A 25,366-nucleotide genomic window follows, 5' to 3' on the forward strand; every position below is an offset into this window, starting at 1 on the left:
GTTAGAGGTACAGGTGTACACCACCACATTGGCTAATTTTTGTATTTTTTGTAGAGACAGGATTTTGCCATGTTGCCAGGTTCTTCTTGAACTCCTGAGCTCAAGGATTCACCTGCCTTGGCCTCCCAAAGTGCTAGGATTATAGGCGGGGCCCCAGGGCCCAGCTGCACTTTGCTATTTCTTATTAATAGGATTGGTATTGTATCTGATTTATATCGTCAGCATTCTTGTCTTTTGTACCCTAATTGTTAAGTCCTAGGCTAACTTTCTTTTTCACTTCCAATAAATAGGCTCTTAAGAATTTTGCTAGAACTTTTACAAGCAGCAAGAACCATAACAAACATAAAATAAGAGATTGCCTTTAGTTATAAAGATACAGATGAAATGTGTTTAATGTAATCTTCTTTCTCTCTCCTCTTACCTCCCGTGCTTTCTTTGCATATGGGGAATATTCCCTTGTAGACTTGGCACCTTATTTTACTTCTGAGCCACTCTCTGCTGTCCAGAAACTTGGTGGACCTGTAGTACTACATTGTTCTGCTAAACCTGGGACCACTCATATCTCATGGTTGCATAATGGAAAAAAATTGGATGGAAACATGGAACATATTAAGATTCATCAGGGGACTTTGACAATTCTTTCTCTTAACTCCTCCCTTTTGGGTTACTACCAGTGCCTTGCCAACAATAGCATCGGTGCCATTGTGAGTGGCCCAGCAACAGTATCTGTGGCAGGTGAGTTTAATTTTGTCCCTGTTATGTATGGGTTTTCTGGAAATTACTGTTAGTGCTTGCATTTCTGAAGAGGGGAAAGACTATGGACTTTGGTGTAAGGCACATAGGAGTTTTTATCTCAGCCTTGGCTCGTGCTGTGAGTAGAACTTGTGGAAGTGCGCTTAGACCTCCGTGAGCCTGGCCTGGTGTCCTCATCGGTGACAATGATATGGAAATGATTGTTTTAAAGTTACACAGTTAGGACAGTTGTTTTTTTCTTTATAGTCTCTGCAGCTTTGCCAGGGAAGGACCCTTTTCTAATGTGAATTCTGAACAATTTCTTTATGAGTACTTGGAAGTCCATGATATCATTAACAGCAAAAGCTGTTGTCTACTCTGACACTTAGTTATTTCCTGGAGTCCTTTGTCTTTCTTTCACACCTGTTTTATTTGCCTTGATTACTGAGTGATTTTAATTCATTTAATTGAAACCATGATTAAAAAGCAGGAAAAAAGTAACTGTAAAGAAAGGAATGTTGAGTATTGAACTTACGGAAAATCTGGAATGCGTGGTTTTTCTTAGTAAGTTGGAGCCATCTGCCTTTCAAATGGTGATGGCTTCCAGTAATGGAAAACGTCTTTGTAAGGGCACCCCTATTTACAGAAGAAATCTGGATTCCCCAGGAGTAGTGAGTTTGTCATAACTGAGAAGAGTAAATGTTTTTGTAGAGCTGTGACCCATGGACAGCTGTAAGACACACACGGGCGGGCTGAACTCCTCGTGACAGGCTGCTGAGTGCTTTGAGCCCTGGAGATCATAAAGAGTTCCCCCGCAGGCTCCATCCATAGTGAACTGAGACTGAGAGGAATTGAGACCAAGTTAGTAGATTCAGATAATCTAAATAATGATATCCTTCCTTATTTTTCTGATGTCCTAGGTTCATTCCAGAAATCATTTTACTGCAATGTGAATAACTACAAACAGATTAGGGATCTGTAGGGAAAGTGAGTTTTGATGGGGGACTGGATTGAAAAGGATTTGTCTTGACCAAATGGGAATAATTATGCTTTATAGTTCTAGATGTCTTCAGAGCAGTTTATATTTATTCTGGTTCCCTAGAAGCATTGACTTATGAAAAAGGGTGCCATGACTTAGGTCTTAGCCCTCAACCATGCACATCTGCCCCAGCTGCTTTCTTTTTTTTTTCTTTTCTTTTTTTCTTTCTTTTTCTTTTTTTTTTTCTTGAGACAGCGTCTCACTCTGTTACCCAGGCTGGAGTGCAGTGGCACGATCTTGGCTCACTGCAGCCTCAACCTCCTGGGCTCAAGCGATCCTCCCACCTCAGCCTCCTGAGTAGCTTGCCCCAGCTGCTTTCTGAGATGGAAAGATCATGCAGCCCTTTGGACTGGGGTCAGCAGCCACAAAAGGCCACGCTGCAGATGTTGTTTCTGATTTTTAAACTTCCTTTGGGAAAAAGAATTCAAATTTGCATTTATTTATTTACTTATTTATTTATCTGTTTCCTTATTTATTTCAGTTCTTGGTGATTTTGGTTCATCCACAAAGCATGTTATTACAGCAGAAGAAAACAGTGCTGGTTTCATTGGCTGCAGGGTACCAGAGAGTAACCCCAGAGCTGAGGTGCGCTATAAAATCCGGGGAAAATGGCTGAAACATTCCACAGGTGAGACCTTTTGTGAAAAGCTGGTGGCACACACAGAACAAATGTTCATTAAATAAGCCGCTTCTAAGCTCTGTGTGCTAGAGATGAACTGTAGATGCAAGAAGGCATGAGTGGAGAGGACTAAAACAAATGGTTACAATATACATATAATTACGCCCCATCCCCTGAGGCCTCACTCCCTCAGTTCCTTCAGACCCCCATCAGATTTCACTTCCTTGGAGAAGACAGCCCGCATGGTCCTATCTAAAATAATATACCTGGTGCTGTCTGGCCCCTTTATTTAGTTTTGCTTTTCTTCATAGAATTGATCACACCTGATACTGTGTTATTCATATTTCTGTTAGTTTATGATTATATTTCTTTTTCTCTGACCTCCCCACAAAGCCCTACTGGAACGTGGGCTGCATGCATGCCGGGTTTTTGTCTGCTCTTTTCCTTGCCATAGCACTTGTGCCTGGCCATTGTGGGCGGAAAGTAGCCCCTTAATATGTATTTGTGGGAAAAAAATTAGTGACTAGACAATGCAGAAACACCATGTGACCAGTGCTGCAGGTAGAGGTTTGCCAAAGTCGGAGCATGTTTCTTGTGCTTTGAGATTCACTATCGTTAAAGTGCTTCTGCCGAGTTTGATTTGCTGTGCTAATTCTGTTGACCTTTTTTTTCTATTCTGCTTTGACTTTCCCTTTCCTTCATTTAAGAAATTTTCCTTGATTGCTTCTTTGCCGCTAATCTCACGTCTAAACGTAATGCAGGCTGTCTTGTGGCTGACGCCTGTAATCCTAGCACTTTGGGAAGTTGAGGCAGGAAGATCACTTGAAGCCAGGAGTTCAAGACTAGCCTGGGCAATATAGTGAGACCCCATTTCTACAAAAAATTTAAAAATTAACTGGGTGTAGTGGCGTGCACCTGTAGTCTCAGCTACTCGGGAGGCTTAGGTGGGAGGACCGCTTGAGTCCAGGAGTTCTAGACCATAGCAAGCTGTACTTATGCCACTGTACTCCAGCCTGGGTGACAGAGTGAGACCCCCATCTCTAAAATAAAATAAAATGAAACAAAATAAGATGGAATAAAGCATAATGATCAACCTTTGTGAGTTTTAGTTGTGCTGTGGTGTCCTTCATAAAGGGAGAGGCCTAACTGCACTCCCTTCCTTCCTCAGAGAATTACTTAATCCTTCCATCAGGAAATCTTCAGATTTTGAATGTATCCTTAGAGGACAAGGGATCATACAAATGTGCAGCTTATAATCCTGTCACACATCAATTAAAAGTTGAACCTATTGGCCGAAAGCTCCTTGTGAGTCGTAAGTATTTGGGAGAAGAATGGTAACTGGTGGAAGAGGAAGAGTCCTCATAAAAATGTGGGCAATGATAGTTCATTTTTTTTCAAATCTTGTTTGTTTATCATAAAAAGTCTTACCAAAAAAGGAAATACAGGCTGGGCATGGTGGGTCACCCCTGTGATCACAGCACTTTGGGAGGCCGAGGCAGGTGCATCACCTGAGGTTAGGAGTTTGAGACCAGCCTGACCAACATGGCGGAATCCCCGTCTCTACTAAAAATACAAAAATTAGCATAGTGTGGCAGCACGCGCCTGTAATCTCAGCTACTCGGGAGGCCAAGGCAGTAGAATCGCCTGAACGTGGGAGGCAGAGGTTGCAGTGAGCTGAGATTGCACCACTGCACTCCAGCCTGGATGACAGAGTGAGACTCTGTTTAAAAAAAAAAAAAATAAGTACATTAATGCATTATAGAAGAGTACTGTACATGCTTTAAAAATGTAACTTACAGAAGGGAATTTTGGCCAAGGTGACAGAGTGAATACATGTGGAGAATTTTGCCCTTTTTCAAACAAGAAGAAATAGAGGAGATACAGCTTCATAGTTCATTAAATTGGTGTCTGTGAATTTTGAAAAAAAAAAAAAAGAGATATGTCTGTCCTCTTTCTTTCAGATGTGATGAAAATCACTGTTGAGTTTTAGGTTATGGCGGTTGCGTTGAGGTAGCACCAATAGTTAGAGCACAGTAAAGCCGTGGCTTCTGAACTTGTTGGGAATTCTGCATTTCCAAACCGCCAATTCAGAAGTAGCCCTAAAAGACCACAGAAATCTTTTAATTCTCAACTAAAAAGGATTTAACTGCCAAATAGGACCTTGTAGTATAAAGAATACATGGGAAAACAGTGATACCCACAGCTTTGCTAAGCAAGAGATTAGAAACGAAGACTTACTAATAATCTCTCGTCTCCTTTCCTTTTCCAGGTCCTTCTTCAGATGATTTTCACATTCTTCACCCCACCCATTCACAGGCATTAGCTGTTCTTTCTCGTAGCCCCGTAACCTTGGAGTGTGTGGTGAGTGGGGTCCCGGCTCCTCAAGTGTATTGGCTAAAGGACGGGCAGGACATTGCACCAGGAAGCAGCTGGAGAAGGTTGTATTCTCATCTTGCCACAGACAGCATTGACCCAGCGGACTCTGGAAACTATTCCTGCATGGTGGGAAACAAGTCTGGAGATGTAAAATATGTGACTTACATGGTTAATGTACTTGGTAAGATGTTAGTTTTTAATTTTTTTCAAATGAAGCCATTTTTCTGGTCTAACTGATATCTGAAGGAAAGATCCATTTGTGACATTGAAATAGGGAATATCTAGAAATATCTACACCCTAGCCAGAACAAGTTTCATTTTTATAACGGAATTAGGCCATTTTTCTGGGTGGCATAGAGCATTTCGCATGGAATATTCTTGGGAACCTCACCCCCAACCTAGTTATGCAATATAGTGATTATTCTCTCTTCTTCATAACATGGAGGAAAAAACTGGAAATCAGGAGAATGGAAGAATCTAGCTGATATCCGTGTGTAGTATCCAGTAGTAGTAACTAAGACAGAGTACTAATGAGAAAATGTCAGTCCGGGCATGGTAACTCACACCTATAACCCCAGCACTTTGGGAGGAGGTCGGAATACTTGAGCTCAGGAGTCCAAGACCATCTTGGGCAACATGGCGAAACCCCATCTCTACCGAAAATACAAAATTTAACTGGGTGTGGTAGCACAGGCTTGTAATACCAGCTACTTGGGAGGCTGAGGTGGGAGGGTGGTTTGAACCCGGGAGGCGGAGGTTGCAGTGAGCTGAGATCACGCTATCGCGCTCTATTCTGGGCGACAGAGCCAGACCCTGTCTCAAAAAAGAAAATGTCATCTCAAAAAGAAATCAATCTATTTAATTTAATTTTCTTTTTTTGGATGCTTTACCAATGCCTGGGTGACAAAGTTGAATTATTTCCACCCACATTTCTATATACTTTATTTCAAAGCTATTCCTTTCTTTCTAAGCAGCTACCTACCTCACTATCATGTGTAGCTGCAGAAAATGTTTTCCTTTATTGAAACAGATTTTCATGAAAAAAATAGGTGGAAAGTGGTTTAATAATGAATAAAATTGTTGTAAACCCTTTGCATGTATTTATAATATTTATAACCATAACCTGCTATAGGTTAGCGACACTGGAGTTAACGTAAGTGTATGACAAGTGGGCTTTGGGAACTCAGTGATTAGGACTGGATTAATATGCATAATTTAGACATATGCTACAAATTCTGATAAATGATTTACTTTTTCTGGGTAATAAGTGACTTGAAGGATCCCTAAAGGAAGTTTCATTTTTTTGTTTTCGCCTATTATACATCTAACCTCAAAGTTGAGTTGACCGTAAAAATAATTTAACCTCTGAATAAACATTCTTCTGTTTTGGCTCCTGTTTAGTGTGAGATCCAGGGAAATTGTTACTGTATTTCAAACTAATCACCTGAAATAAATGCTAAGAGAAGCCCAGGATTAGAAACTCTTTTTGTATATGTGTGTATTCCCATATGTTGTGGGGAGTTAAGTGGGTGGAGTAATCTATGAAACGAGACGATATGTTATTAGTAACATATGGTTTATCCTATTAGTGGAACATTTCTAATTTTTTTCTTGATTACCACAGCAGACAGAAGAATGTGAATAAACAATGCAACTTTGTTTCAACTGGTTATTGGTAGAAAGAAGATTTTTATGACTTGATAATTTAAGAAGTCCATTTTGAGGGCAGAGTTTAATTTGTGTGTTTTATTTTCAGAACATGCTTCCATTTCTAAAGGACTACAGGATCAGACAGTGTCTCTGGGTGCCACAGTACACTTTACCTGTGACGTTCGTGGGAACCCAGCCCCCAACTGTACCTGGTTTCACAATGCACAGCCTATTCATCCTTCCGCACGACATCTAACTGCAGGAAACAGACTGAAAATCAGTGGGGTTACCGTGGAAGATGCTGGGATGTATCAGTGTGTAGCAGATAATGGGATTGGATTTATGCAGTCTACTGGAAGACTTGAAATTGAAAATGGTAGGCTTTTAGGTCATGCCAGTCATAAGAACTTTTATTTTCCAGGTGGGCTTTTGTTGTGGTCAAAAATGAAATTATTTTTACTAAAAGAAAATAACCCTAGCACCATACAAGAACGGTGTTCATTTTCCATGTTCCTTGCTAGTGACAGGTAGGCATTTCCATGAAGAAGTAATCCTATTTAATCAAGCTCATTAAAAAAAAGTTTTTAAAAACTTTTCAACAGATTCTTCATACTTTAAAAATCTATATGGTACAATCTCTCTCTTAATCTTTTTTATTTATTTATTTATTTTTAATGATGGAGTCTCAATCTGTTGCCCAGGCTGAAGTTCAGTGGCACGATCTCGGCTCACTGCAAGCTCTGCCTCCTGGGTTCACGCCATTCTCCTGCCTCAACCTCCTGAGTAGCTGGGACTACAGGCGCCTGCCACTATGCCCGGTTAATTTTTTAAAAAATATTTTTAATAGAGATGGAGTTTCACCGTGTTAGCAAGGATGGTCTCGATCTCCTGACCTCGTGATCCGCCTGCCTTGGCCTCCCAAAGTGCTGAGATTACAGATGTGAGCCACTGCGCCCGGCCTCTCTCTTACGCTTATTCCCTAGGCAGTCAGTTCCTTTCTTTAGAAGTAATTAGTTGTGTCAGTTTCTTGAGCAGCCTTGTATGTAGTACACATACAGGTGGTTTCACACAACATGAGAGAGTGTGTGTGCATTTTATAACAATATCTGTTTTTGTTTTTGTTTTTTTACCTAAATAGTGGTAGCATTCTTTACCATAAATTTTTTACTTAACATCTTGGGATATCTTCCCACATGGTACATAAAAAGTATTTTCATTCCTTTTTAAAAAATGGCTGCTTAGTGGTCCATTGTATAGCTGTAACAATTTGACTAGTACCTGATTGATGGTTGTTTTTAATCTTTTGCTATTACAAGTAGTTCTGTAAGGAATGCCCCTCTACAAAGATTATTTTGCACATGTGAGTATTTGTAAAAGAAATTCCTAGAAATGAACTTGCAGAATAAAAGCGCATCTGTGGTGGTAATTTTGGTAGAGATTACTGAATCACTCTCCGTAGTCATTCCCAGTGTTCGCTCCCACCAGCAACACTTAACTCTCCTTGTTTCCTGAAACCCTCGCCAACATGGGGTGTTGTCAATTTTTAAAGTCTTTGCCAATCTGATAGGTTAAAAAAAAAAAAAAAAGAACCATTTAATCTGTATTTCTTTTATTACAGGTAAAGTTGGGCATCTTTTCATGTTTTTGAGCCCCTTAAATTTGCGTTTCTGTGTATTGACTGTTCTTTGTCTTTTGCTTATTGAAAAAATTAGGTTGTTGGTCTTTCCTTCTTCTTGATTTATAAGAGTTCTTTATTAGGGAAGTCCATTGTTTATGATATGAGTTATAAATATTTTAAATTTCAGAGAATCAATATCATATGGACCGAATGTTCTGACATTAGTGTAATTTATTTAGAAGTTAATAGTGAAAACATAATTTTTAAAAATGGGCATGTATTTGGACATTTAAAATTATACTTCTCAATGGTTGGATCAAAAAAGAAATCATAATGGAAATTTAAAATACTTTGAACTGAATGATAATGAAAATGCTACAGTCAATTTTGTAAGAGACAGCCAAATAGAATTTAAAAGGAAATTTACAGCCTTCTGTGACTGTAAAAGAAAATTAGTAAGACTAAAAACTACTGCGTGAAGTAAAAGGGTAACAGAATAGATTCAAAGAAAGGAAAAAAGATCATAAAAATAAGAGCAGAAATCAATTAAATAGAAAACAAAGAAAAAATAGGATCAATAAAGATAGAATTGGCCCTTTGTAAAGTCTAAGAAAATGGACACATCTTTGGGGAAAATGATCCAAAGAAAAGAAAGCAGGTACAAATAATATTAGGAACAAAAGAGGGCTATAAATACAAGTCTTACAGCAATTAAAGATAGTAAGATTAAGCTAAATTTTATGACAATTTATAATAAAGACAGAAATGGACAGGTTCTGAGGAAAAAATGTAACTTAGCAATGCTGACTGAAAAGAAATAAGCTTGAGTAGTCCTAACCCTATGAAATAAGTTGAATTAGGAGTTAAAAATCTTCTTACAAAGAAAATAAGGGGCCAGATGATTTTATGGAGGTTCTACCAAACTTTGAAGGATAGACCATTTCAAATATTATACAAACTGTTCCAGAGAAGAGGAAAAGATAGAAACTCTCCAGTCTTGATTCTAGAACCTCAGTAAGATGGTGCAAGTAAGGAAAATCAAAGGCCAGTCTCATTTATGAACATAGGTGTAAAAATCCTAAATAATATATTAACAAGCCAGGACAGTGTAAAAAAGAAAAGACTTCATTTCCAAACAGTTATCCCAGGAATCCACTTGAAAATGTAGAGTGCCATTCACTCTATTTATTGAATAAAGGAGAAAAACAATATGATTATCTCACTAGAGATGGAAAAACATTAGACGTAATTGAGTACTCATGTTAGACACTTAGAAAAGTAGAAATAGAGTTGAACTTTCTTAATAAAGAGTGTCTAACAAGGACTTACAGGAAACATTGCATTTAATGGTGAAATGTAAGAAGCACTCCCTTTGAAAATCTCTTCTGGCCATCATTATACTGGAGATCCTAACCAGCACAGAAAGACATGAAAAGTAAAAGAAGGAAAGAACCCAGATCATTGTTAATTTACAACCAATATGATTGTCAACACAGACTATCCCAAATAGTTTGCTGGCCATTATTATGGCTGTTGTATGTCCTATTATGACCTGTTATGATAAATAATAACATTTAGCAAGGTGGATGGATGAAGACCAGTGAACAAAAATCAGTTGCCTTGGCTGGGTGCAGTGGCTCACGCCTGTAATCCTAGCACTTTGGAGGTTGAGGCAGGTGGATTGCCTGAGCTCAGGAGTTCGAGACCAGCCTGGGCAACACGGTGAAACCCTGTCTTTACTAAAATACAAAAAAAAAAAAAAAAAAAAAAACAGCTGCGCTTGGCGGCGTGCGCCTGTAGTCCCAGCTATTCAGGAGGCTGAGGCAGGAGAATTTCTGGAACCCAGGAGGCGGAGGTTGCAGTGAGCTGAGGTCACACCACTGCACTCTTCATCTCTTAAAAAAAAAAAAAAATCAGTTGCCTGTCTGTATACCAGCAACAGAAAGTATAATTTAAAAACCACCTTTTAAAATATTATAGCAGTAAAGCATAGCCAGTTATATAAGAAGATATACCAGTTCCTCAATATTATATATTGTATTCAGTATTATATAGTTATCTGGTCTTTCTAAAAATTTTCTGTGGATTCATGCAATTCTAATTAAAATCCCATCATAGTATTTTAAGGACCTTGACAAACTGATTCTAAAATGTATATGGATAACCCAAGGCCCAAGAATGGCAAAGGTACTCTAAAAGAAGGAGAAAAAGAACATGGGAGACTTGCCTTAAACATCTAAAATATCTGTAGTAATTCAGAAAATATTATATTGGTACAGAAACAGATAGACTCTGGGAACAAGACAGAGACTTTCAAAAAGACATTTGCATGTAAGGGCTTGACTGAGCCGGTGCTGCACATCAGCAGGGAGGAGACCGATTTCGCATTTTGATGTGGGATAACTGACTATCAACATGGAGGTAAAAGTGAAACTCAGTGTCTTACTCACATTGTATAAAAGATACATTCTCAGTGGATTCAAGATCTCAATATGAAAGACGAGATGAAAAAAGTTTTCAAGAAAACATTGAAGAATGTATGATCTGTGGGTAAAACTTTTTAATAAGACATTTTAAAAGACTGATTTTAAAAGATATGACCACATTGAAATGAAAACATCTTCCTAATAGATACTGTGAAAAGCTGAAAGGTCAAACAGGACATTAGGAAGGAGGTACTAGTCACATACATACCTGAACGAAAGAACAGAATCTAGTATATACAGAGAACTCCGAATCATTACAGAAAAGATTCATGACCCAATAGAAAAACTGACAAAGGCCATTTCACAGAGTACAAAAATTAATAATGTCAAATGATCACGTGAAAAGATGTACAGCCTCATTAGACCTCAGGAAAATGCATGTTCTGAGCAGGGAGATAGCATTTTACACTCAGTAGCTTGGCAAAAATCCAGAAATCTGATATCAGTTATTGGGTGGTTTTGTCAGACGTGGGAAGGAGGACTAGAGAAAAAGACATACTGGAGAAAATGTCATTTACTTTGATCAATATTCCATTGTAAGCTCTGTTTAAAATGCCTCCAGAGAATACTAAGACCCAAAGGAAAGACTTGGTGCCACTTTAATTTAGAAACAAAGATGCTGTTCATGTCTATGGGAAAAAAATACAGGTATCATCAGTATCAACTTTTATTCAGAACAGGTTTTTTTCTCCCAAGCTTTTTATAATCAAATTTCTGCTTCCCTTCCCATCCTACCCCACAAAATTGACCATTTTCTTGAAGGAAAATTATCTGCTTTTATACTTATTTACACATTTTCCTGGTAAGGTCTGAGGTTTCAACTTCATATGTTCTATATTTGCAGTGGTCAAATATGTATAGTGTACCTTCAGAAAACTCTCAAAAGATTTCTTTGTATATATTCCTTTCTTTCTGAAGGACAGGAAATTTATGTAGGAAATGTTTAGGAGCCTACAGCTATGAAACAACTCTACCATTTATTGACAGTTTTACTTGGTGAAAGTTGCGAAGGGAACTAACAAGGAGGTAGCTATCTTGGTTTTAATCATTACTCCCACATTTACATGATAGAATGAAATTGTTTTGCATCGTAGATACTACAGTGTTCTTAATTTTTCGTATGTCAATTACTTTTTTAATAGACAGTGGATTCAAGCCAGTTATAATTACGGCACCAGCAAGTGCAAAGGTGGCGGACGGAGGCTTTGTCACTCTGTCCTGCAATGCCAGTGGGATGCCGGTTCCGGTCATTCGTTGGTATGACAGCCATGGATTGATAACCAGTCATCCATCTCAAGTCCTGAGATCTAAATCCCGAAAATCACAGTTATCAAGTCCTGAGGGCTTGAACCTGGAGCCTGTGTACTTCGTCATGTCCCAAGCTGGTGCAAGCTCTCTCCATATTCAGGCTGTGACTCAGGAACATGCGGGGAGATACATCTGCGAAGCTACAAATGAACATGGTACCACACAGGCGGAAGCATCTCTCATGGTTGGTGAGTTGCCATTATCATTTATTTTTAGTTGAATAAGTTCCTTTTATAATATAAGTTAAACCGACTTGAAATGTTACTTTAATGAATCCAGCAATCTGTATTTTTTCCTGATGACAGTGAAATGTAGAACTGTGTTTCTTGGTGTTTCGCTTTATGTGAATCACATGAATGTTGGTCTCTGTTTCTGATGTGTGTGTTAAGAGTGTAGTTGCAATATAGAAAGCTCTCATTTGGGAGCAGGCCCAGAATATAACCTGTCTCTGGGATGAATGCTTTTGGTTTTCTAAGCTACCGAAAATGATATTGCAGACATTTTTTATGCCCTTGATAACTACAGTATTGGGTCTAAAGGACTGGCCTTCATTGAGAATGTAGAGTTGTGGTACTATTAAGTAATACCTGTTTGTATATATTCCCTCTGTCTTATCCAAAGTTATTTTCTAATGGGATGTATAATATTAATTCTTCCTATTTTACTGATTTTTTGTGATGATGACTTAAAAACTGTATATGATTTTTGATGTACTGGTATATAGACTATTAATATTCATGGAAATGAACTCAAACATGACTTCATTCAAATTCAAGCCTTCCATCAGTAGGCATTCCGAACAACTAGTCAGTTGGCTGTAGATTGTCACCTTACTTGTCCTGTGAGAGGTCCAATATCAAAGGCAATAGTGCCTTCAGTCTCGGGTAACTGAGGTCTCTGACCCTGGCCTCTGCTTTAAGGGGCTTAGTGTGGCTCTCTTCTGCCTGGGGCCATGGTTCCACGGGTCAAAGAGCCCACGGGGTCAAGGAGCAGTGCTTATGCTGAGCTCAGAGCCCACGTTCCTCCTTCTAGACAGGTCTGGGATCCAGCATTCCCTGCTTTAGTGAGTTCACAGTTGTCCCCACAGTTCCTCTCCCCTGGCCCAGTGTGCTCCCACGACTAGTGTGTGGGCACCCTTAGCCAGAGCAGTGGCCAACGGGGGGTCCTTGGCAGAGGAGTGATGGTTGAAATAAAAAGAGTTTGTATGTGCACATACGATTTCCCTTCACATGCAAACAAGGATGCTCTTGCTCTGAATGAAGGTGGAGGCGGAGGAGGAGTGGTGGGGACCAGGGACTTCCCCTTATCCTCCTGTGCATGTTAGAGATGGGAGAGATGTGGAGGCTGAGCACAGGGGCTGTGTCAGAATCCTGGCTCTGCCGCTTAGCAGCTTTGTAACCTAAGGGCAAATCACTGAACTCTGTTCTGTTTCCTCATCTGTGTAACAGGTATAGTGAAGGTGCTCGTAGGGTTGATGTGAGGATCAACTTCATAGGGTTGATGTGAAAATCCAAGGAGTCAGTGCATAGTAAGCGCTTAGAATGGTGTCTGGCAATAGAAAGCCCTCCATTGATACTAAGTATAAAGTTATGATTATTACTGTCTAATATTGTTAAATTATAGTGATCTCTTGTGGCAGTGTTAAGGGAAGGAAGAAATAGTTACTGATTTTAGAAACCGTAAGAATCCTCAAATGAAGAAAGTAGTTCAGTGTTACATAAATTTGCACCTATAAATGAATATGTGTGTGTGTTTTATATTTCTATTCCTCTAGGCAAAAATAAGAGTGGCTCTGCTCGAAATTGTTAGCTGCATGGCAGGTGTAGTTGCAGGAGCTTCTTGGGTAGAATTTAGCTGAAGGGATTATGTGAATACAGGGTGTAGAGAGACAGATGTCATAGTTATGGCTGATGGAACTAGACATTTTGTCTGACTTCCTCATCTTAAATATGAGAAATCGGAAGCCCTTTGAAGTTATATGAACTGAGAAGATCTTTAAGATTCCCGTGTGCTCCAGGATTTTATGTCTTGATAAATACCACTTTTGGGTATGGTAACCCCATCAGCTATATTCTACCAAAGAGGTCCTACATTGTCTTTTTTAAATTTTCTAGTATAATTATTAAGATCCAACTGAGTTTATTAAAACTCAAAACAATACATAACAACTCACTTCTTTGCATAGGAATCTGAGCCTTATGAAATTGTAGCATCCTGACAAGTCATTTACTTTGTCTACTGTACTGTAAAGGGGGAGAGTAAGCTAGGTTAGAGAAAGAACTTCCTCCCCAGCCTTTGTTCTTTCCAGAGACCTTGGGTTTTTGAGGTCCTGGATGTACAAATATTTGTAGAGTGTGTGGTACTCCTTAAAACTATAATGGGAGTTGGCGTGGGTTTCCTAAATAGTTTGGGCGTGAGTTGCTGGCAGCAGTGGTCACAGTGGGAGCATCTTTGACAGATATGGTTGTACTCCCTCCCTATTTAGAGTCATTAAATTTGTTTACGTTGCCATAGTTGCATCAATCTCTTTTCCAATTCAAAAAACATTCCACCTTAAAAGATGCTAGATGCCTGTTCTACCCATTTCATAGAGTTCTGAAGATAAGTCGAGATAATACATGCAAAAACACTGGGGAAGTACTGGTAAGGTCTTTTCAGTTGTATTGAGTGTATCTCTCAAGTGCCCAGATTATATCATTGAAACAGAAGAAGAAAGTTAATTGAATCCCCCTTTTAATGAAAGTTCTGGAGAGGTCTCATTGCATCTTAAATCTTACAGAAATGGAATTTTGATACTCAAGACAGTGGAGAAGCTGCAGCGTAACGTTTTTCTCATGCTTCTGTATAAACTGAGGCATGTGGCATTTAAACTCTTTTACAGCCAGATCCCACTTCCCAGTGGAAAACTGCCCGGAGGATCCACTAAACTTCTAATGATAAAAAGATCCTTCTCCACTACCTCAAGCCACAGTTAATTACCTCCACTTGCTGAGTCTGTCTCTGCATTAGCAGGCACCAGATCACACCCTGAACATCAGTCTGCAGTCTGACTCACTAGATAAACACTGCTGTTCCAGGAGCAATATTTTGAAGTTGTCTCAGTGAACTTAATTAGTTTTCTTCTACATTATTTCCTCACTAGCTTCTTGTTTTCTCTGAAGCATCTTCTGGGACACCCTTTCTCTCTTTTACACTAACAGAGAACTAACCTTACACTGTTAGTCCTATTTCTGTTGGTTCCCTACTACAGTGCAGCCCTTCTCCCAAAAACACACCCACCTTTTACCAGGAATCTGACTTCATTTTGGAAATAAAAGTAGTACATTGTTTCCTCTGCACTCTTCCTCCACAAAAGGAGTGAAAAATAGAATTTTCTGTTGCCAGTATTAATAGCAATTTAGAGAAACCAAGCTGTCACTCCTTCGGTTTTATTGTACTGGCAGTATATTTGTTGTCATAAATTGTTCCTTCTTATTTTTTTTTTCACAGCAGCACCATTAACATTCTTCCTGGCCGCTGTCACTTAGTCTCTCTGAACCTTAATTTCTTCACCTGTAACATGGGAGTATTACCATCTACCTAAGAATGTTTTGAGAATTAAATGAGATTGTGTTTATAAGATAGCTCATACAATGCTTGGCACATAATATGTGCTCAGTAATTATCTTTGACTATATGCAACCTATGTATTTTTTCAGTGCAAATAAATTATTTTTATCTTCCTCTGTATATTCTGTATGCTGTTAGTAGTAAGTGTTAAGGCTGCCTGCTTGTTTTATCTTTTGTTAATTTTTTTTTGAGACAGGTGTAGTTGCAGGATCCCCTCGGGTAGAAGTTAGTTGGCCTGTTGCCCAGGCTGGGGTGCAGTGGCACGATCATGGCTCACTGCAGCCTCAACCTCCCCAAGCTCAGGTGATCCTCCCACTCAGCCTCCCAAGTAAAGCAGCTGGGACTACAGGTGTCTGCCACCATACCTGGGTAATTTTGGTGTTTTTTGTAGAGATGGGGTTTCACCATATTGCCCAGGCTGGTCTCGAACTCCTGGGCTCAAGCGATCCACCCGCCTCAGCCTCCCAAAGTGCTGGGATTACAGGTGTGAGCCACCATGCCCAGCCAACTTGCAATCTTCTGAGGTTAAACTAGCAAATTATTATTACTAAAAAGAATACTCTTAGAGAACAAGGAACAAATAAAAACATTTAACTGCTACACTATTGCATCATATAATTGGTTTTTCAAGCAATTCGTTTGCTCCACCATGAGAAAAGATTGCGACTAGAGGTTAAATGTTTCCATGAATTATAAATGGCAGTGTTACCTGTTTTAACTTCCAGGGCTCAAATTGTGCTAACAGTGTAAGTGAGGGCAGTCACGTCACAAACTGGGTAAAAGACAGTGAAATGAGGGTTTCTTCACACTCTCTTCTCTCTTTCTCCCTGTAGTTCCTTTTGAAACAAATACAAAAGCAGAGATAGTCACACTTCCTGATGCTGCTCAGAATGATGAAAGAAATAAGAGAGATGGTTCAGAAACCGGGTTACTGAGCTCATTTCCAGTGAAGGTCCATCCCAGTGCAGTGGAATCAGCACCAGAGAAAAATGCCAGCGGCGTCTCGGTTCCTGACGCCCCCATCATACTGAGCCCCCCACAGACCCACACGCCAGACACGTACAACCTGCTATGGAGGGCAGGCAAGGATGGTGGGCTGCCCATCAATGCTTACTTTGTGAAGTATCGAAAGGTAATATCTTGTCGTTTATCATCTTTCTCTGCTCACACCTGAACATTCTTTGTATGACATACACTGTTGTCTTTTCCATTTGTGGAATGGCAGGAAACAGAACAAGAGTGTCCGGACTGATGAGTTTGTCAGAGAGATCCCAGTCATACTGGATTTACCAATCCTAGGAAAGCACTGAGAATGAAGTATAATTTCCCCCCAAATTGGAATTCTAGGAACCCAATGATGTCTTTACATGTTTAATCAAACGTTTTAACCCTTCAATATAAAGCTCTATAACCACTTTAAAAATACAAACTCCTTCCCTCTCTAAGGTAGTAGAATACTATTTATTTAGCAAATAAAGCAGTTTTTTATTAAAAACAACTGTTTGAACAGAGTCTGTGGAATAATTTATGTCAATTGTTTGTGTTTCAAGTTGGTTTGTTAGTTTGTTTTGAGACAGGGTTTTGCTCTGTTACTCAGACTAGAGTGCAGTGGTGCGATCTCGTCTCACTGCAAATGCCACCTCCTGGGTTCCAGCAATTCTCGTGCCTCAGCCTCCCAAGTAGCTGGGATTGCAGGCATGCACTACCACAACTGGCTACTTTTTTTGTGTTTTTAGTAGAGATGGGGTTTTGCCATGTTAGCCAGACTGGTCTTGAACTCCTGACCTCAAGTGATCCACCACCTCATCCTCCCAAAGTGCTGGGATTACAGGCATGAGCCACTGTGCCCAGCTTCAAGTTGCCTTTTCAAATGTATTAAAATCATACATTGTTTGATCATTTTTTGGGGTAAACCTTGGGCCTCTCTCAGTTAACTCTTCAAATACTGTTTTCCCCATGGGCTTGTATTGGAACAGAATGGAAAAGTTCCTCTGTTTAATGAGCCCAGTAAGTGAATGAAATGGGAGGGATGCATTCATATTTAAAATCTTTTTCTTTGTTCAAGAAATTTTAGTATACATTGTTGAATGGTAATGTTTTTAATGACTAGGAAAAATAACATGATGACATTTTAACATGATGATATTTTAAGGTTTACATACTGTTTCTAACCTAACGAATGATTCTAGATGAGGAAGTTTGCTAGTAATCTCATCTACCCTAAAACCTCCATGCAAAAGTGTTTCTTGGTTCCATTAATCAAGAAACAACTGATTAGATCTTTTTATTTTCTCTAACACATATTGAACAGTGTCAAGACATGAAGCAAGAATGCTGGAAATATATAATACATAATTATATAATTAATATACATGTAATATAATATCCATCTTACATTACCATATATCTATTATGTACACTATATAATTACCAGTGGTATCTATTATTTTATACTTATTTTATTCTTCATTAGCCCAGGAAGAAAGAAGGTATTGTCTCCATTACAAGTAAAGGAAGCAGAGTCTGGGAGGGCAGTAACTTGCTTGAGGCCACACATTAGTGGTCAGATGCAGAGCCAGGAGTCTTTCTGCAGTGAGAATTGCAGCGTTCTTGCAACAGATCTTGTATTTCTTAATGTGAAGAAGTATTGTGTCTTTTTTACTTATCGTGGTGTCTGACTTCTTAAAACTCTTCTAGAATTAAATGAATCCTAGTTTTGATCAAATGTGACTGAAAGTTTTCCTATCCTCCATCTCCTGCTTTTCTGGTGTGTTTTCTCTTGGGCAGCTGGACGATGGGGTTGGCATGGTGGGAAGCTGGCACACGGTTCGAGTCCCAGGAAGTGAAAACGAGCTCCATTTAGCTGAGCTGGAGCCATCTAGTCTTTATGAAGTCTTGATGGTAGCAAGAAGCGCAGCAGGTGAAGGCCAACCTGCCATGCTTACCTTCCGAACCAGCAAAGGTGAGTGAGGGCTTCCTTTGGAGGAACGAGCTGGCTGCCTTGATGTCAATTTACCAGTAAGAATTCTTTTTTTTTTTTTTTGGGACGGAGTCTTGCTCTGTCGCCCAGGCTGGAGTGCAATAGCGCGATCTCGGTTCACTGCAACCTCCGCCTCCCTGGTTCAAGCAATTCTCCTGCCTCAGCCTCCCGAGTAGCTGGGATTACAGGCACCCACCACCAGGCCTGGCTAATTTTTTGTATTTTTAGTAGAGACGGAGTTTCACAGTGTTAGCCAGGTTGATCTTGATCTCCTGACTTCGTAATCCGCCTGCCTCAGCCTCCCAAAGTGCTGGGATTACAGGCGTGAGCCACCGCGCCCAACCAGAATTCTTTTGGATAGTAGAAATTCCTATATATAAATACACTAAATGACCCTATTATACCCTCCCCCTTCCATTTTGGGGTCACATTTAGGTGCTTGTATTGTCCTGTTCCATCGAATATTCCACAGATGTTTTTGAAAGCTTATGTTATATAAGGCAGTGAGGATAGATGATATAGGGAAAATGAAGATGGTCAAGATGAGATCCATCCCGACAGAGCTTGTACTTCGATAAGAAAGCTAAGATGTGTCACTTAATACCAACTACAAGACAGTATTCAGTTCAGCTAATATTTATTGAATGCCTTTTATGTGTCAGGCAAGAAGCAAAAATAGGCAAAACTTGTGGCCTCATAGAGCTTACATTCTAGCTGAGAGAGACGTATACGTTAGTTATAAGTACATTAGAAGGTGTTAACAGAGATACAAGTTGGGGTGGATATAGGAAGTGTATGGGGTAGGAGGTAACAGTTTAAGCAGGCGGCCAGAGAAGTCCTCAACGAGCAGTTGACATCAGAGCAGAGACGTGAAGGAGGGGAAGTAGAAAGCCACATGTCCCTCTAGAGAAAGAACATTCCCAGCAGAGATAGCAAGTGCCAGGGCCCAGGGTGGGGTGTGCGTGGTGTTCACTAGGAGCACGAGGGGGCCACTGTGATGGGAGCAACGTGGGTGAGGAGGCTGTAGGGAACAACGGGGTGTCCACATCACACAGCACACCATCCACCTTGGGAGGACTTTGTCTTTACCTCTGAGTGAGCTGGGAAGAGCTGGAGCATTGGAACTGACTGGAGTCTGGATAGAGTGGGGGCGGGCAGGAGTGCAGGCAAAGACACCAGCATATGCCAGGTACCACAGGAGATTTCCAAGGACAGGGCTAGGGAAGCACAAAGGAAGGATATTTTTTTCTGCGGGGCAGCTTGTGAGGGAATCCTTGATAAAAAAAGATGCCGTCATGGCTTGGCTGTAAATGAACAAAGAGAGGTCAGTGGGTAGAGAAGGGAACTGGGTGGAAGAGTATTTCAGTATGACACTGTAACGAAAAGGAGGTGTGAAGATTGAGAAGAAGCCAGCTAGTGGCTTTTGAAAAAGACCCTTTCAAATAATTACTAAGTCTGGCCAGAAAAATAACAGGTACTTTCTATGTTAAATGTATCTTGAGTTAATTTTCATCATCAATCATTAGGTGTTCATAGAGTCTGACTTATAAATACTGAGTAATCTTGCGTTTCAGTTTTTAACAAATCACGCAGTTTCACTTTTTGCCTCTTGAAATACTAAAACGATGTGACACTTGTCCTTAGAAAACTTAGCAGAAGCTCTTTAATGGTGAGTTTTATGGCTTAGAATTAAGAAATATATACAGTAAAAATAAAAATGGACGAATAATTTGAACCCCTAGTCATTTGGCTTTTTCACTTATGTTTTTTGGATACGTAAAGTTAGAATGCAGAAAGGCATATTTTAGCTTTACTTTAAAGATACTGGAAAAAGACAAAGTAATTTTTGGTCAGTTCCTCAGATCAGCTAAGTATTTATGAAGCAGGTCTTACATGTAGATGCTGTGGCAGATCAGTTCATAGATTTATAACCACATACCAGGTAAGTTTCACAGTACTTTTTTTCCCCACTTCACATGCGTATAAGCTCATGTTACTGTATATGGTTTTTTACCTTTCTAGAAAAAACAGCATCATCAAAAAACACCCAGGCATCCTCTCCGCCCGTGGGCATCCCTAAGTATCCTGTTGTTTCAGAGGCTGCAAACAACAATTTTGGAGTGGTACTTACAGATTCCTCTAGGCACAGTGGAGGTAAAAAGAATAATATTTTATTGTTTCTTTACAAATGTAACTGACCTGCTTCAGATTTTGGGAGGTGGGGTGGAATAGGGTGTTTATTTTCATATCTTACCATACAAGTCTCTTAGGTTCTATTTCAGCCATTTTAATGTCCTGTATTTAAACTTTGGCATCTCAGTGTCAGGATTAGTACTTAATTTCATTAACTTTGACTCAAAATGTTCTGGTACTAAGTTTTTAGAACTCAAGGAGTTTTGTGGCTAGGCACTGTGGGAGACTGAGATGGGCAGATCACTTGAGACCAGGAGTTTGAGACTAGCCTGGGCAACATAGAGGGAGACCCTGTCTCTACTAAAAATTCAAAAAAATTAGCCGGGTGTGGTGGCACACACCTGGAGTCCCAGCTACTCAGGAGGCCAACGTGGGAGGATCGCTTGAGCCTGGGAGGAAGGTGTTGCAGTGAGCTGAGATCGCACCCCTGCACCCCAGCCTGGATGACAGAGTGAGACCCGGTCTCAAAAAAAAAACCAAAACAACAACAACAACAAAAATGAGTTTTCTGTTTCTTCTCTGGTAAGAGAAGGAAATTTATATTCTGAACTCTGAAAATCTCACTTTTTATGTGTGTGACTCATCAAAATGTATAGTGGTACCTGTGATAAGTTGTTTTACTGAAGGATTACATGTTACGTTCCCCTTTCTTTTCTTTTGTTTTTTCTTTGGCTATATCTAGTTAATCTTACGGTTTTTAAAGGTCTTGGCTGTATAATTTTCAGAAGACTTTTTTAGTATTTAAACTTCACACTTACGTGAGCTCTACACTTACAGCCAGGTGTGCTTTTTGTGATTGTTCTAAAACATTAGGACATCTAGGGAAGACTTAAAATTTCATTGCTAAGCTCTGAGAATTTTCAGACTTCTCTTCCATATTTTTACCATTTTCCATGAATTGACCTCAGACAAAAGCAGGTTGTAACACTTTGAACTCCCTCCGGAGCACCTCTGTATCTTCAGTATCATGAATCTCTTCTACTTGTCTCTGAGGCACCTTTCAGCTACCTTAAGCAGATTATGTGTAAGAGTATTAATTTCATGTGAATAAAAGTAACGTCTGAAAAACAAAAACCTTGCCAATTATTATACACATCCTCTGGCAGATACTATATGAAATGCTGGAACAGCAAAGATAAAATAATCCTTGCCTTCAAGAAGTTTACAATGTAGGCCTAGCACGGTGGTGCACAGTGGCTCATGCCTGTAATGCTAGTGCTTTGGGAGGCTGAGGCAGGAGGATCGCTTGAGTCCAGGAATTTGAGAACCGCTTGGGCAACCTAGTGAGACCCGGTCTCTACAAAAAATTTATAAAGTAGCCATGTGTGGTGGGGTGCACCTGCAGTCCTAGCTACTCAGAAGGCTGAGGCAGAAAGATCGCTTGAGCCCAGGAATTTGAGGCTGCAGTGAGCTATGATTGTTCCACTGCACTCCAGCCTGGGTGATAGAGTGAGATCCTGTTTCTATTTTTTTTTTTTTTAATTACAGTATAGTGGATGATACAGATAGCTAAACCCATAACAATATGTGGATAATGTAGACAAACTAGTAACGATTTTGAATGATTATGCTTGATACCCTTCGTGTTACGGGTTCACAAGAGAACTATCTAAGTCAGTCACTCAGTGTAGACAAGGGTGAGTAGATAAGAGAGGCTTCTCTGCGTCGTAAGCTAAGCTGCAAAGGACAAAGACGATACAGATAGATGAAACAGGAAAGGAGTTTCTAGCAAAGGCATCTTGTGCAATAGACAACTGGCTGACATGTTCTATTTTGTTTAGAGATTGAGAGGTTAGAGATTTTATTTAGTGTGACTGGTTGCTGTGGGGAATGATGCTATAGTGGGCAGGCAGGTAAGTGCCTTGTGTGATACGCTTCAAAGTTGAATCTTTCCTTGAAAGCTATAATGAACCCCTAAGGATTTTAGAGAAGGAGAAGGGAGGAATAGCAAAAGAAAAGGCTAGAGAAATAATAAGGCGAGTGACAGTGTGGATGGAGGAGGGGGAGGACCTGTATGAGAGATCAGGGGAATGGAATCCACACTGAATGAGAAGGAGAAAGATGATGGATTGGGCGTGGGCGCCAGGAGACCATTTACCAAGATAAGTAATAAGAGTTTTTAGGTGAAGATGATGGATTCAGTTTTGGAAATCATGAGTTTGGAGTTGTCCAAGAAGAGATAACCATAAGAAATGATTTATTTAATATTCATAACAACCTAATGAGGAACAGATTTCCGTATCTGTTTTACAGATTAGGAAAGTGACACACGAGGAGGTTATGCACGATGCCTCAGATCATCCAGAAAGTGGAGGAACTGCTTGCTATTCAAGTCCATGTCTAACTCCAAGTGCCGTCTTTCTTTTATACCTTGTTGATAGTCACATGCTATTTCTCTTAGATATTGAAGATATTCTTTTCTGTAGAGATATTTTCTCCAATAACTTTATTTTTCCTGTTTGATCTGTGGTGTTAGGTGAATTTTGATTTCAGACGAGTCAACATTAAGGAAGTCGTTTGGTTTTCTAGTATTAAAAAAGAGTCACTAACCATTCTATTCATTCTGTTTTCATTGCTTTCTACCTTGAAAGGAATACAGTAAGTATCACTCAGCATTGCCTGCTTTGAATATAGTCCTCTTTTATCCCGTAAGCAATTTGTTTTTTAAAGTGCTACAGTTTTCTCCATACAAATACCACATTGAATGTTATTTTCTTCTCTCTTATGTATTTGTATGGCGGGTTGAAGACCTGTTGAGGTGGAAGGGTGTTGCTCGGTTGAGGAGCATGGCATAGGCTAGAGGTGGGGCTCCCTGTTGGCTTTCCCAAAGTAGCTACTGCCACCGTGGCCCAGAGTTGGCCCTCCACGTTCCAGCTCTAGAAACTTGATTGGCAGCATGCCGGAAGATCACTGGTTTCTTGAAAACCGGCTCATGTCTACACAATTCACAGATGATCAAGGCAAACCAGAATGGCAATTACAAGTTTGCAATGTCACTGTCATACAGACCGGATTATTTCTATCCGCATTCTTTCCTTGTAGGAACCCAGTGGGAAGCCAGTTACAACCACAAGATTGCTTGTTGTGTTGGTCTGTTTGTGTTGCTATAAAGGAATACCTGAGGCTGGGTAATTTATAAAGAAAAGAGGTTTATTTGGCTCATGGTTCTGAAGGCTATGCAAGCATGGCACCAGCATCACTTGGCTTCCGGTGAGGCCTCAGGTTACAGTCATGGTGGGAGGTGGAGCGAGAGCAGGCACATCACATAGTGGGAACGGGAGCAAGAGAGACACCGCATGCTTTTAAATCACCAGCTCTCCTGTGAATCAACAGAGTGAAAACTCGCCTACTACCATGTAGGGGAGGGCACCAGGCCACCATGAGGGAACTGCCCCCATGACACAAACACCTCCCACCGGGCCCCACCTCCAACACTGAGGATCACTTTTCAACAGGGGATTTGGAGGGAATAAGTATCCAAGCCATATCCCTTGGTCATCAAGAAGAGTTAGATACATGGTTTCAGTGGCTGATGAGCTTCTTCCTCATGTTTTCACCTCCTGCAGGGTCTAGACCACGTACTTCGTGTGTCAGGGCATCCCCTTTCCTCGGCAGTGCCAAGTGAAAACTGCTAGACCCTAGCTCCCTGACCCCCTTTCTACATGTTCACGTGGATCATGTTTTCTGCTAGCACTTTGATTTAACGACATCTCCTGTCTTCCCGTATTCATCCTGAGCAGCGTTCTCTCTCCCCTTTATTAACAGTATTGATTTTATCAGTCAGATTTTATCTCTGTTTGCCAACTTCTAGTCTGTATTTTGGAGTAACCTTCCTATAGCCATGAGGTGTATTAAGATAATATGGAATAGTAATAGTATTAGAATTAGTAGGTTGCTGAATGCATTTTGTATAGCTTGGATAGATGAAGAAAAACATATAAATAAGATAACACATCACTGTGAAAGTTTATTATAAATTTTAACCACAGTCAAACTGGAAGCATCAAATAGTACTTACATATTATTTTAGCCATGAATCCGAATAGCATGGTCAAAATGATCATACTTGTTAGCTTTCAGTTTTTCAGAGCTGGTTATCAAATTTATAGATTGTTTTACTTTCTCTTTCTTTTATTTCCTGTATTCCCATTGGCTTTTCACAGAGGACGGGAAGATAGCTGTAAATGTTATAAACTCTGGCAAAAAGTTTGGTGAAGAACGTTTAATAAGAGGAAGTTTGGGACTTAATCCTTTTCATTTATCTATGTAATTCTTGTCTCTGACATGGTGGGTTATTGAAATGAACGTTTCCGTGTTTAGTTCCAGAGGCACCAGATCGGCCTACCATCTCCACTGCATCAGAGACGTCGGTCTATGTCACTTGGATTCCTCGGGCAAATGGAGGGTCTCCAATCACTGCCTTCAAAGTTGAATATAAACGGATGAGGACCAGCGATTGGCTGGTGGCAGCTGAAGACATCCCTCCTTCCAAACTTTCAGTGGAAGTTCGTAGTTTAGAACCAGGTAGTATTATTCAAACATTTCCTTTTACCATCGATGTGAACTTTAGATACATACATTTATATATGTCGAGATGGGGTCTTACTCTGTTGGCCCAGGCTGGGGTGCAGTGGCATAATCATGGCTTACCTCAGCCTCCCAAGTAGCTGAGACTACAGGCACTCACCACCGTGCCTGGCTAATTTTTGTATTTTTTGTACAGACAGGGTTTTGCCATGTTGCCTAGGCTGATCTT

General features: G+C 40.0%; 1 protein-coding gene across 9 annotated transcripts in view; it reads left to right on the forward strand.

Moving 5' to 3' along the window:
* The window catches only part of CDON (cell adhesion associated, oncogene regulated), a 242,908-nt gene that overhangs the window by 181,023 nt on the left and 36,519 nt on the right, over positions 1-25,366 (forward strand). For all 9 annotated transcript variants that reach the window (XM_021926733.2, XM_009187617.4, XM_031652805.1 and 6 more), the window contains 10 exons: positions 463-735; positions 2,253-2,399; positions 3,559-3,702; positions 4,660-4,947; positions 6,523-6,792; positions 11,663-12,016; positions 16,271-16,569; positions 18,225-18,399; positions 20,440-20,571; positions 24,931-25,134. In XM_021926733.2, coding sequence (XP_021782425.2) covers positions 463-735; positions 2,253-2,399; positions 3,559-3,702; positions 4,660-4,947; positions 6,523-6,792; positions 11,663-12,016; positions 16,271-16,569; positions 18,225-18,399; positions 20,440-20,571; positions 24,931-25,134 — 2,286 coding nt within the window. The remainder of the gene's footprint in view (positions 1-462; positions 736-2,252; positions 2,400-3,558; positions 3,703-4,659; positions 4,948-6,522; positions 6,793-11,662; positions 12,017-16,270; positions 16,570-18,224; positions 18,400-20,439; positions 20,572-24,930; positions 25,135-25,366) is intronic.

This window comes from Papio anubis, chromosome 12 (genome assembly GCF_008728515.1).
Source record: "Papio anubis isolate 15944 chromosome 12, Panubis1.0, whole genome shotgun sequence".
Taxonomy (NCBI): domain Eukaryota; kingdom Metazoa; phylum Chordata; class Mammalia; order Primates; family Cercopithecidae; genus Papio; species Papio anubis.